This window comes from Anomaloglossus baeobatrachus, chromosome 2, assembly GCF_048569485.1.
Source record: "Anomaloglossus baeobatrachus isolate aAnoBae1 chromosome 2, aAnoBae1.hap1, whole genome shotgun sequence".
Taxonomy (NCBI): domain Eukaryota; kingdom Metazoa; phylum Chordata; class Amphibia; order Anura; family Aromobatidae; genus Anomaloglossus; species Anomaloglossus baeobatrachus.
This window is the reverse complement of record NC_134354.1, coordinates 592,168,881-592,182,442: the sequence shown is the minus strand read 5'-3', so window position 1 is coordinate 592,182,442 and position 13,562 is coordinate 592,168,881. Positions and strand designations below refer to the sequence as shown.

At 43.4% G+C, this 13,562-nt stretch overlaps 1 protein-coding gene across 3 annotated transcripts in view; it reads right to left on the bottom strand.

Moving 5' to 3' along the window:
- TBC1D4 (TBC1 domain family member 4) overlaps nucleotides 1-13,562 on the bottom strand; it is a 193,571-nt gene that overhangs the window by 40,519 nt on the left and 139,490 nt on the right. For 2 of the 3 annotated variants that reach the window (XM_075336810.1, XM_075336812.1), the window contains exons 8-11: nucleotides 7,974-8,093; nucleotides 5,949-6,023; nucleotides 5,116-5,354; nucleotides 3,399-3,548 (exon numbers count right to left, since the gene is read on the bottom strand). In XM_075336810.1, the coding sequence (XP_075192925.1) occupies nucleotides 3,399-3,548; nucleotides 5,116-5,354; nucleotides 5,949-6,023; nucleotides 7,974-8,093 (584 nt within the window). The remainder of the gene's footprint in view (nucleotides 1-3,398; nucleotides 3,549-5,115; nucleotides 5,355-5,948; nucleotides 6,024-7,973; nucleotides 8,094-13,562) is intronic. The other variant, XM_075336811.1, reaches the window with a different exon arrangement.

The following is a 13,562-nucleotide window of genomic DNA, read 5'->3' as shown; positions in this document are numbered from 1 at the left end:
ATAAGGGACTGTTTAGGGGCAGCCTTCGTGGTGTGGGGGCGCCATATGTTATCGTGTATTCAGGGTGCCGACCCCCGCTTGAGGTAGGGAGTGGTTAGGAGACAGCTATTAAGGTCCCCTCCACGTTTTCTGGCGCATCCTCGCCTAACCTCTAAGGCCAATTGATTTACATGATCCTCTTTTTATACCTCATTAGCTATCCGCACTTATGCACTTTATGAGTTTTTGAGCACCTTTCATACCTGCCGCTAGGGATAACTAGGGCAGGCTAAGGATAGCCGGCGGTGAGTGGGGGCGCCATATCGTGCTTTTAGGGTGCCAACCCCCGCGTGAGGTAGTGGACAGGAGGGAGGTTTATATTTAGGGGTTACTTTATCCTTTACCCTCCTCCCTTCTCCACCTGTGCACTTTAGGTTCTATAGTGTTCATTTTGGATGTTTTTAAATTTTATAATAAAATGATGTTTTAAGGGTTTCTAGATATATTTTGATGTGTGAAAGAAGCCTAATACTGCATCTTGCTTTTTGATATTATCATTATAGATTTGATGCATCTTTAGACATGACATCATTTACTTTTTGCAAGAAATTCGAGGCAACATTTTGGTTGTAAATCACTTTGATGAACTGGCCGTAATACAAAAATGTGGCAACTTCGCAACTTTTCTGGTGTAAATCACTTTGCGAAGTTGGTCAAACATTTTGCACCCTTTGGAGTTTTCACGACTGTCATATCCAGCTCCAGCAATGTTGATGGACCATGGGCAGCATGGAGAGTGGCGGCACCCGCCTGCTGAATTCTTCACAAGATATGCTACTTTGGCATAATATTACTACAGTCTACGACTGGAGCAGCATTTTTGGCGAGGCGCATGCCACTAAGAAGATGTATTGTGCACCTCTTACCCCATCATGCCCCTTTATTAAGACTGGCATGTCCTAAAGAATCAACCCTAAGTTAGGCCATTCCGGTAAACCACACTCATTTTCCGCAAAACTATGCCACGCCTTATACTACAAAATATGTTACAAAAACTTGAAAAATCTTCCCATTTTAATAAAATTTCATAATTAGTATCTTTGGTCAAGAATAAAAATCTCTGTTATATATATATATATATATATATATATATATATATATATATATATACATGCTTATAAAAGGACACATTTTCTAGCAAAGTATTTATTTGTAAAGTCGCTCACATTGTGTTGCAAAAATCTACAAAAATGTAAGGAAGCCTAGTTTTCGTCTACAGTAAATATATGACCTGTACAAAGTGTTTCTGTTTTCATTTTCTCAATAGTTCGTGGCTCACACATCAACATGAGATTTTATGCTTGAAAACTTGTATAGGAATAATAAGTACAATACATACAGTACAGTACAGGATAGCGCTAACAGACGAGGATATAACACGGAGAAGCCAGCATCCAACACATAGATTATCACTGAGCCAGCCATATGTACATGTTTAAGCGGAACCTGTCAGTCGATTCATACCACAAAAACCACGGGCAGCATGATTGCAGGCAGGTAGTCTTCTCTATTGTTCCAGTACTTCAGAGAAACCAGTTTGAAAACCCGGCCATGGCCTATAGGAAGAAAAGGTCTAGTCCAGCCCCACAGCTCCATGTGATTGACAGGTCTCTCTCGTGTGTACACAGTATGTGGGTAAAGACCTGTTAGTCTCCTGGAGCAGCGCTGGGAGCAGCGCCGGACTAGTCTCAGCCATTCCTATATTACCTGGATGGCTTTACAGGCTGTTTTGCCAGAGTCGGGTTCTGATTCATGCTGCCTGTGGTTTGGGCAACAAGAATCGACTGATAGATTCCCTTTACCATATAATAAGAAATATTCCAATTACTCAGAGTCATGCAAAATTAGTCACTTATTAGTACTGCTGTACAGTAGACAATGGTGAAATGTTCATGGTACTAATGAAGGCTGTGCACTGACGTGCTTGAAGTGTGTTTTCTAGAGTGTAATTCTGTCATATTAGACTCTGCTCAATGTCAGCAGTAGATATTTCCCAGCGTATATATGTCTGACACATGCCTCTGCATGAAGTAGGGATCAGCAAGCTACAGGACACCAGATGGTGTGAAACTACAACTCCCAAAATTACCTGACTGACGCAGTATCACAGGTGTGTCATGGGTGATAGACAGACAGTCATGTGGTTTCTGGCAATAGATGACACCGTTAGGCTGCACAGAATGCTCCCTGACTTTCTATTGTTCCTGCTGTTAGCGTTCATTGTACTGGGTTGCTTTCCTGCTGAATTTTCATCTCTTCCCCTTTAGGACTCAGCAGGAGCTCACCCTCCCATCCAGCTGCTGATCATCAGCATTCTCTTGGTGCTTAAATACCCCTTCCTTTCATTGACTGGTGCTGATCATATTATTCAGTTCATTCAAGCCTTGGTTGCAAGCAGGTGGTTTCTACTCCTCTGTGGTATCGTTGCTGAAGCTTTGCTGAACTTCTACCTAAGTCATCCGTGGATAAGCAATTCAAGCATTTGCCCTCCCGTGTGTCCTCGCCGTGTCTTCCTTCAGCATTTAGTAGGATTGACGAAGAGCTCATCCCTCCCATTCCCTAGTTAGGGCCCAGCACTAAGGATACCTAGGGTCGGTTATCCTGCTCGGCGCATAGATGCAGAACCTATTTAGGGCAGTGAGGGACCCCAGGGACCAGCAGTATGTTTCGTCAGGGGTACAGTCTCACCCCTTCCCTAGACAAAGGGGTGCCCTTCCCTTACCTTTCGCTGCTCCCTTGGTACTTCCCTGTACCTAGTGTGACACGCAGACTGTCGGCACATGCTGGGAGCATTCATTTCACAACAGCTGGAATGCCGCAGGTTACTCATCCCTGGTTTAGAACATACAATGTATTTTTTACAGTGTATTTCTGCATTGGAAAGCGATGATGACGATGCTTTCCTACACAGAAAAAATAAGGTATGCAGGTACTGGTGCCCAGCGCAGGCCAAAAACACAATTTATTGGCACATGTTGAGGGCATTGGGGCAGATGGACAGGTCAGAGGTATACAGCTGAGAATATCTTGACATATGCCTACATCATGTATAAAAGCTAGAAGTGAGCATAGCAGAGCTGAGTCTGCAGGCGCATAACACAGCTCTGCTCTGCCTGTGATGACTTATACACTACGTATGCACACTGTGTCTGCCACAGCTTATACAGCATTATCTCATGCACAGCTGAACATTTTACCATTTTAAGAGGCCAATTAAGGTAATTACCAGAAGATACGGAAGCAGATTGCCCCCTGCCAGAGTCCAAAATTGGGTTAATTCCCCATGGCAAGCGAGCTGCTGTGACTAGACATACACAAAAGTGCAGGAGGTGTATGGAAAGCAGCCCGCTGTCTCTCACCTCTTGAGTACATCACTTTCAGACTGTGTCGGACGTCTCCCTGAACCCTGGTAAAAATGTTTCAGGAAAGAAGGGGTAGAAAAGGATGAAGGGAGACTGGAGGACGAAGGCTCGCTCTCAGTGCGGACACGTCGGACAATGGGAACAGGGCTGAGTGTCAGAAAACAATATTAGCAGGGAAACTACAAGTGCCCAAAATGCTACAAAAATGTAAAACTTAAAATAAACATGCCATACGAAAGCCATAATGATGTATTTGCTATGAACTTTAAAAGCGATCATTATGGTAATACATTCCTGAGTTTTAGAATCCAGGACGTGACTAATATGAAAACGAAGGGTAAATTATTAATATACAATTCTAAGCAGTAATGCACTGAAATAGAAAAAAATATATCAGAATGACTGTACAATGCAGAATGAATAAAGGGATTCTCTGAACGGTCTCTCATTTTAGCAATATATTCAGTATAATCCTATTTTACAGGAATCCCTTTAAATATATAGAATAGTACATCCTGAATATACCTTATGGATACATCTAGATGTGCATGTCCAGGGCATAACTATAGGGAGTCCAGAAGGATCACTTGCACCTAAACCATGGAGCCTTTAGGCACCTGTAAATATTAGGCTAAACAGTCTAATGTGTCTAGGGAACTCGACTTATCCCCGACAGATGATGCTGGGAGAGAACGATCTGGCCCATTGGATTTCCAATGGGCGATCCTTTTGTTCACCAGGAGATAAGCTGCTGTCAGAGGCATTTGGCAGAGGCCTCTGCCAACGGCGAACGTTAAAACGTTCATCGCATGCACATCGTTCATTTCTCTAGAATTGAACGTCAGATTGTTCAACGTTCCCGGGGTAGCGCACATCGCAGTGTGTGACACCCCGGGAACGATGAACAAATCTTACCTGCGACCTGTGGCTCCCGGCCCACAATGTGGAAGGAAGGAGGTGGGCGGGATGTTTACGTCCCGCTCAGCTCCGCCCCTCCGCTTCTATTTGCCAGCTGCCGCGTGACGTCGATCGTCCCTCCCACTCCAGGAAGTGGATGTTCGCCGCCCACATCGAGGTTGTATGGAAGGTAAGTACGTGTGACGGGGGTTAATCGTTTATGCAGCACGTTCAACAAATTGAACGTGCTGCACATACGATGGGGGCGTTGCAAATCGCATACGATATCGTATGCGAAATTGCAACATGTAAAGCAGGCTTTAAAGCAGGTGTATTATCAGATTTCATAATACATACAAAGTGCACATAGAGTTAAACATGGATCTTAGACCAGATGAGGCTGGTGTACTTTTAATTACTTTGAAAATCCTTGTCAAAATGGCCGAATAATCCTGATAGCTGGACTTCTATCATGCAGGAAAACTATCAAAAAGGATTATACTGCCATTCTGACATAGATTTTTAAAAGTAAGCACATTAGGCTTATCAGATCTAATAGATCTATGTAACAACGTATAAACTGTTTATATAGTAAAAGCTGCTGTCAAATGTAAATAAAAGTCCATTTACTGAGATACTGCTGCATTATAACATAAAATCCATTCACTAATCATGCAGCACACATGCAATGTGTAGGACATAGACTACCGATATGGAGGACACAGCGGTAAACTGAATACTTGGATAGGCTGTGGATAGCTAAATAAAGAGCTTTCAATTAAGATAATGCACATTATAATACACAGATGTAACTGACCTGCTCTGCCCCCCATCGCAGGCTACGGAGTGCTGCCTCTGGAGGGGTGACTTGCTGTTTGGTGACTTTGCATCAGGAAAGGTTATCCTTTTTTTGGCACTTGATGTAGGGTGACTAAAAGTGTGAGCCCGTCTGCGAAACTGGGGCGAGTCCGGATCTTCTTCTGGAAACGATTGGCAAGAGGATGACACAGGAGAGGATGGTGGCGTGGCGGGCGGAGAATCTCCTGGCGAGCCGTCCTAAGGTAAGACAGGACAGATCTCAGCTCTTCACAATATTACTCCTGATCTCTTCCAGAAAACAGGCACTGCACTCCACAAACCAGAGTGAAAAGCCGGGCAAAAAAGTAGAAAACGCTCTGCGATCCCAAAGTGCTCTCATGGAGGGGCGAACGCTTCTGGCTGTGCAGTGAATAATAAAGCCCTTCTGGCTTTTCTTCTTGTCTCATGCTAGTTTCCTGGACACAAGTTTCCTGTGCTGTCAGTATAATATCCTGGAAAACATGCTATTATAATGGCGGCTGGTAGCTCGGCCCTCGAACAACAGAATCCTGCTGATGTTGTGTCTATCACATGGGGTGATGGAGGCATGAAGGGCTGTGTATATGGCTGTATACAGCACTGCCTCTGGGGAGGAAAGTGTTACCGAAGTGCCACAAGTCACTGTATACCGGGCACATAACACTTAGCTATTCTCTTTCATTCTTGCTAGAATATAAAAAGCTAGCATGGTGACATCTACATCCTGTGATCACAAAGCATGCAGAGCCCGAGCGTGGGCTGTTATTATCACACTCCGCACCATCGGTCTATAAACATCTCAAGATCAGGTACCTTGTCAGAAGCAAAGCTGTTGCAGCGATCGGAGCTGTCCATACTGCCCAGTCGGCCCCTCATTCGATTTGCCCCCTGTGAAGAGACACCATGAATGTATTTTAGTCTCATTAGATAGACCATAAACACCCACATACTGTCCATCTATCTACTGATGATACAAAGAAAACAAGTTCAAGGTGTAGAAAAATCCGCATATGGTACCGTGTGTGACTGAGGTTATAATAGGGCAAGCATGCTGTCACCGCCTGCTCTTTTCTATTCTTTTATACTCATTTTCTTCTTATTTTTTTCTCTATATTAATGTCACTTTTCCCTTTAACTTATTTGGAACCATACTACATAATTTTGTCATATAGGGGCAGAAAGTGTATTGTGCGAACTCAGTAACTGAGCCCGCACCATACCTGCCAAATGCTGGCTGTATTATACATCTGGCATCAACCTGTAACAGCAGCGACTGGAGCTAGCTCCAATTGCTGCTGTTTAATTATTTAGATCACTGACAGCAAGCACCCAATGGCACCGTATAATGCAATTGCCAGGTGCTGATAGGTTTGTATGTTAGCCAGAAGCCTGCAGAAGGCCCCAATGACAGCCATATTAGTCCTGCAACGTGTCTGCACAGTGTGGCTTCATAGAAGGTCTATTTAATTATATACTATAGCATATAAAAAAAATCAAATCAAATTATCGCAGGTCAAAGTCCCACTAACGGGGCAAATAAAGTAAAAATTAATAAAGTTTAAAAACAAAATCTATATAAAAAAACTCACAAAAATATGTTAAATCATCCCTTTTTTACAGATTAAAAAAAATTAAAAAAAATCCAGCTAAAAATGAATAAAAACAAAATAAACAAAAGATTATACAGCGTAATAAATAATCTAATCAAATGATAGGTCAAAGTCCCACTAAGGAGACAAAAAGATAAAAATAAAAAAAGTATTAGAAAAAAATTTAAAAACCTCACAAAAATATGTTTAAACCACCATCTTTTCTCAGATAACAAATAAAGAAATGCAAAATAAACAACAGAAACATATTTAGCATTAAATGTTTAAAGAAAAGAATCAAAAACACCAAAATTGCCATTTTTCCAGTCACTGCATATACCAGAAATATAAAACAAAAAAAATATGAAACACTGCATGTGCTCCCAAATGATATCACTAAAAACATCAGTTCAGCGTGCAAAATAAAAGGCCTTATAAAAAAAGTGCTAAAAAAATAATTTTTTACAAACGGTCGGAATTTCTTTTAAATACTGAAATAAAAAAATCCTTAGAACTTTGTGTAAATATGCTGACTTGAAAAATCATGCTGCCAGGTCACTTTTATCACACAATGAACATCAACAAAGCCTAAAAACCAATGACGGGACAGTGTTTTTTTTCATCATTTTTCATCATTTTACCCATTGCACTTGGATTTTCTTTTTCCCTATTTTTTCAGGAGGATAAATGATAGAAAGCAAGGGAAAGGAAACCGGTTAACTGTCTTCTCTATTTTGCCTCTATTTCTTTTTATTAATCTTGATGTGATTTGGCATGTTGCTTCAGCCATATCTCTTGGGCTTCTCCATTGCAGGCAGTATACAGACCATCATATGTGTAATTATCACAATCTTTTGGCTGTGTTTTTTTATTTTTAACTATAAAATATACCTATACATTATATTATTCTATACTATTGAATATTGAGCTGAACTATCAGGCCTTGCAGTAATCCGATTGTGCTCCTTGTGAAGTTTCCAAACATTTAGTTATCATTTATGTAGAAGCTTCCCTTTTTATCTGCAGACATCAATAATTGCCATGCTAATAATATAAAGAATTACAAATAAAGCTGTTCTCTAAAGTAAAAAAATAAGATTTGTTTCTTTTTTATGAAGGGTTATCTCAATGCCAATAATAATCTTGCAATATAATTAACAAGGTAATTATCTGTCATCTATATAAAAATACTATTCCTAAAAAGTAACTAAAGCAATATATAACGTGATCCTGGTTCTTTCACCCGTACCCTTGAGAAGATGTTTTCTAGAGAACTGGTCAAGGATTTCTTTGCCTTGTTCTTCAAAATATCGAGCTTGAAGCGCCCACTAGGGGCAGAGTTCTCCGGGATTGAGCTGCTGGACAGGCTCTGAAAGCAAGAACATAAAGTTACTATAGTCTAAACAGAAATGCAAAAAAATAATCATTTTGAAGAATCACGTTATATAAAGGCTTAACTATTAGGTTATTAATATCTTTCATGTTTAGCTACATAGATATTTTTTGTGCATGTAGAAGTAGTCACATAAGTAGGTTTACTCAATTAGGCTATGTTCACACATGTATTTTTGCAGCGTTTTTTTCTGCAGGCAAAACCTGCTCTCTTGACAGTAAAGAATCTGCTTACAAAAAGCTGGCTTTGCTGCAATTTTGCTGTGTTTTTGTTGCAGGTTATTAGTGATGAGCAGTACCATGCTCGAGTGCTCAGTACTAGTGATGAGCGAGCACTACCATACTCAGGTACTCAGTACTACTGATTAGCCAGCACTACCATGCTCGGGTACTCGGTACTAGTGATGAGGGAGCACTACCATGCTCGGGTACTCGGTACTAGTGATGAGGGAGCAGTACCATGTTTGGGTGCTCGGTACTAGTGATGAGGGAGCACTACCATGCTCGGGTACTCGGTACTAGTGATGAGGGAGCACTACCATGCTCGGGTGCTCGGTACTACTGATGAGCCAGCACTACCATGCTCGGGTACTCGGTACTAGTGATGAGGGAGCACTACCATGCTCGGGTGCTCGTTACTAGTGATGAGCGAGCAGTACCATGTTTGGGTGCTCGGTACTAGTGATGAGGGAGCACTACCATGCTCGGGTACTCGGTACTAGTGATGAGGGAGCACTACCATGCTCGGGTGCTCGGTACTACTGATGAGCCAGCACTACCATGTTTGGGTGCTCGGTACTAGTGATGAGGGAGCACTACCATGCTCGGGTGCTCCTTACTAGTGATGAGCGAGCATTACCATGCTCGGGTGCTCGGTACTAGTGATGAGCGAGCACTACCATGCTCGGGTGCTCATTACTAGTGATGAGCGAGCACTACCATGCTCGGTACTAGTGATGAGGGAGCACTACCATGCTCGGGTGTTCAGTACTAGTGATGAAAGAGCACTACCATGCTCGGCTGCTCGGTACTAGTGATGAGTGAGCATTACCATGCTCAGGTACTCAGTAATACTGATGAGCTAGCACTACCATGCTCGGGTGCTCGGTACTAGTGATGAGTGAGCACTACCATGCTCAGGTACTCAGTAATACTGATGAGCTAGCACTACCATGCTCGGCTGCTCGGTACTAGTGATGAGTGAGCCATACCATGCTCGGGTGCTCAGTACTAGTGATGAGAGAGCAATACCATGCTCGGCTGCTCGGTACTAGTGATGAGTGAGCCATACCATGCTCGGGTGCTCAGTACTAGTGATGAGAGAGCAGTACCATGCTCGGATGCTAGACACTAGTGATGAGGGAGCACTGCCATGCTCGGGTGCTCGGTACTAGTGATGAATGAGCACTACTATGCTCGGTACTAGTGATTAGTCAGCACTACCATGCTCAGATGCTTGGTACTCGTAAAGAGCAGTTTGATGCTCGGACGGGTGCGACTCAAATACTCGAGTGTAATGGAAGTAAACGGGAAACTTGAGCATTTTTCTATAAATCTTCTGGTAGATGCTCGCTAATCACTAGTTCTGGGCCCCCTAGCATGGTAGTGCTCGCTCATCACTAGTACAGGGCACGTGAGCATGGCAGTGCTCGCTCATCACTAGTACCGAGCACCCGAGCATGGTAGATGCACGCTAATCACTAGTACCGAGCACCCGACTATGGTAGTGCTCACTAATCACTAGTACTGTGCCCCCTAGCATGGTAGTGCTCACTCATCACTAGTACCGGGCACCTGAGCATAGTAGTGCTCGCTCATCACTAGTACCAAGCACCCGAGCATGGTAGTGCTCGCTCATCACTAGTACCGAGCACCCGAACATGGTAGTGCTCGTTCATCAGTAGTACCGAGCACCCGACCATGGTAGTGCTTGCTAATCACTAGTACTGGGCCTCCGAGCATGGTAGTGCTCACTCATCACTAGTACCGGGCACCTGAGCATAGTAGTGCTCGCTCATCACTAGTACCGTGCACCTGAACATGGTAGTGCTCGTTCATCACTAGTACCGGGCACCTGAGCATAGTAGTGCTCGCTCATCACTAGTACCAAGCACCCGAGCATGGTAGTGCTCGCTCATCACTAGTACCGAGCACCCGAACATGGTAGTGCTCGTTCATCAGTAGTACCGAGCACCCGACCATGGTAGTGCTTGCTAATCACTAGTACTGGGCCTCCGAACATGGTAGTGCTCACTCATCACTAGTACCGGGCACCTGAGCATAGTAGTGCTCGCTCATCACTAGTACCGAGCACCCGAACATGGTAGTGCTCGTTCATCACTAGTACCGAGCACCCGAACATGTTAGTGCTCGTTCATCAGTAGTACCGAGCACCCGACCATGGTAGTGCCTGCTAATCACTAGTACTGGGCCTCCGAGCATGGTAGTGCTCACTCATCACTAGTACCGGGCACCTGAGCATGGCAGTGCTCGCTCATCACTAGTACCGAGCACCCGAGCATGGTAGATGCACGCTAATCACTAGTACCGAGCACCCGACTATGGTAGTGCACGCTAATCACTAGTACTGTGCCCCCTAGCATGGTAGTGCTCACTCATCACTAGTACCGGGCACCTGAGCATAGTAGTGCTCGCTCATCACTAGTACCAAGCACCCGAGCATGGTAGTGCTCGCTCATCACTAGTACCGAGCACCCGAACATGGTAGTGCTCGTTCATCAGTAGTACCGAGCACCCGACCATGGTAGTGCTTGCTAATCACTAGTACTGGGCCTCCGAGCATGGTAGTGCTCACTCATCACTAGTACCGGGCACCTGAGCATAGTAGTGCTCGCTCATCACTAGTACCGAGCACCCGAACATGGTAGTGCTCGCTCATCACTAGTACCGAGCACCCGACCATGGTAGTGCTCGCTCATCACTAGTACCGAGCACCCGACCATGGTAGTGCTCGCTCATCACTAGTACCGAGCACTCGAGCATGGTAGTGCTTGCTCATCACTACAGGTTATATGTGTCATTTGTCTACAGTACATATTTAATAAAGTTAGTTTTACACACCAAAAATACATGTTTGCATTTTTACAGCCATTTTGCACTTTCTTATTGCTATCTTTCAGTGAAAAAAACTTTACAAAAACACTTAGGCTATGTGCCCACGGACAAAGATTGTGCGGATTTTTCTGCAGCAAAATCTGCAGTATCTCCCAGAAAAATCGCACTAAAACTTTGGAGCTTTTTTGGTGCGGAATTTGGTGCGGATTTTTATCATTGCACATATGCACCGAAAACGCAGGAAAAACACCCTGTGGCAACAGACCTGCTTTGTTGCGGATTTTTGACCTCACATTCACTTGCATTGGCAAAATCCGCAGGTAAATCCGCATGAATAATTGACTTGCTGCAAATTTTTCCGCAGTGAAATCCACACTATTTCTGCTGCGGAACAAATTGCAGCATGGGCACAAAACTTCAAAAATGACATAGAAATGGCTGGGGACTCACTGTACTGCGGATTTTGGAGAAATCCGCGGCAAATCCGACAAATAACCACGGCAAATTTCACGACAAATCCGCAGCGGATTGGCATACTGCAGATTTAAAAAAATGCTGTAGTTTCCCAACTCATTCAGGGGAAAAAAAAAACAAGTGCATGCATGAAATTTCTGAAATCTCAGCTTCTGCTGTCTCAAAAGTAGCTATTAAAAATAAACGCAAAAGCATTGCCAAAGTGCGCACATACAAGAGTTCACACAAAAAAAGATGCATCCATACATCTGAATGGCGTGTCTGGAGCATAAATATCTGCAATCTCAGATGAATGGGTCAGTGACTGGATCTGGTCACTGGGCCGTGAACTTGGCTTAATTACAGCATGAAACGTAAAGCAAACTTGCTAAACTCATTCCATTTTATTTTATAATTATAGGAATACATTTTAGAGCCGTAAATGCCCTATAAGAATAAGTTGAAAACCATCTTCTTTTGTAGTTTCTTATTAAGCAGAAGCCTCTGATTCTTTGTCCGGCCACAAACACTTGCTGGGAGCAAAACTCTGACACTAATTTGGTTTGATCCAATAACAAATGTTTAAATTGTTAAATGCTTCGTCCAATATTCACAAACCAAGAGGCAGACCCGACCCTTCCTCTTCACGGATCATGTCCTGAGCTCATATTTAATGAAGTGTGATATTAGCCAAGCTGTGAAGCCATAGGCAGAATTATAGCACTACACTGCAAGGATGAATGGAAGGAACGCCGTCTGTGCACAGCAGCCATCATCCTCAAAAGACTAATACGACCAACAAAAACAGTGCGCACACTTAAGACGAGCATGCCGTGTCTTGTGTACACTCAGCCAGTAAAATGTCGCTGCTGATCAAAGCAGGCGAGGATTTTATTGTCGTTAAGAAGGTTAAAAATGCAACAAGTTTATTATTAGGCATAGCCCATCTAATAAATTTGGCACAAGTCACTCCGGCTCAGTGTGCTCAATTTAGCGGCTGTGTAAAGGCACAAGCTCATCAGGAGGGTCAGATTTTCCTTACAGTAAAAGTGAAAATTAGCAAGAACCTAAATTGATATTCCAAACTCCTACATTCATTGCATATCCTCATAATATGTCATAAATGGATATCAAATGCAGGTTCCAATAACGAGACCTGCATCTTTCGAGAATGCGGCCTCATTGTATCCTACTGTCACTGCAGACGTGGACAGAATCCCCATACCAAAGAATGGGAATAACGGCCAGCCCTCCACTAACAGCAGCAGTTTTCTTAAGGGCTCCGTTCTTGAGAAAGATGCAAGTTCAATTTATGGGACCAGAATGTGCTGTACCGTGGAAATGCAATAAATGTACGAGATGGGAATACCCATCAAAATACCAAATAGAGAAAGAAGATAAGTTGAAAATTGCCACATAAAACTAAGCCAAATGAGCCTCAGTAAGACTAAGCTCAGATGGACCTGTCATGTCTGCAAAATACAGATGTGACTATTACAGTGTAAAGTGCCATGTGCTCATCCTCAGAGTATGGGTGCAGGAGCTGTCTGCATAAGCGCCATGTGCCCATCCTCAGAGTATGGGTGCAGGAGCTGTCTGCATAAGCGCCATGTGCCCATCCTCAGAGTATGGGTGCAGGAGCTGTCTGCAGAAGCGCCATGTGCTCATCCTCAGAGCATGGGTTCAGGAGCTGTCTGCATTTACATTAAATATTTTGTACCGTAAACTGGACTAAACTATCGCCTGCTGAAGTCTTTATAGAAAATAGTCTGTGTGCACTAACACACTGGCCAACATTGAACCAGTTTGTGGCATGAACGATAGACAGAAAAAAACGCTTGTGTGAATTTACGCTTATTGTCCGGAGTTCCATTTTAGCTTGATGTTGATGAATATCTACTTATTTATACCTTCCTAT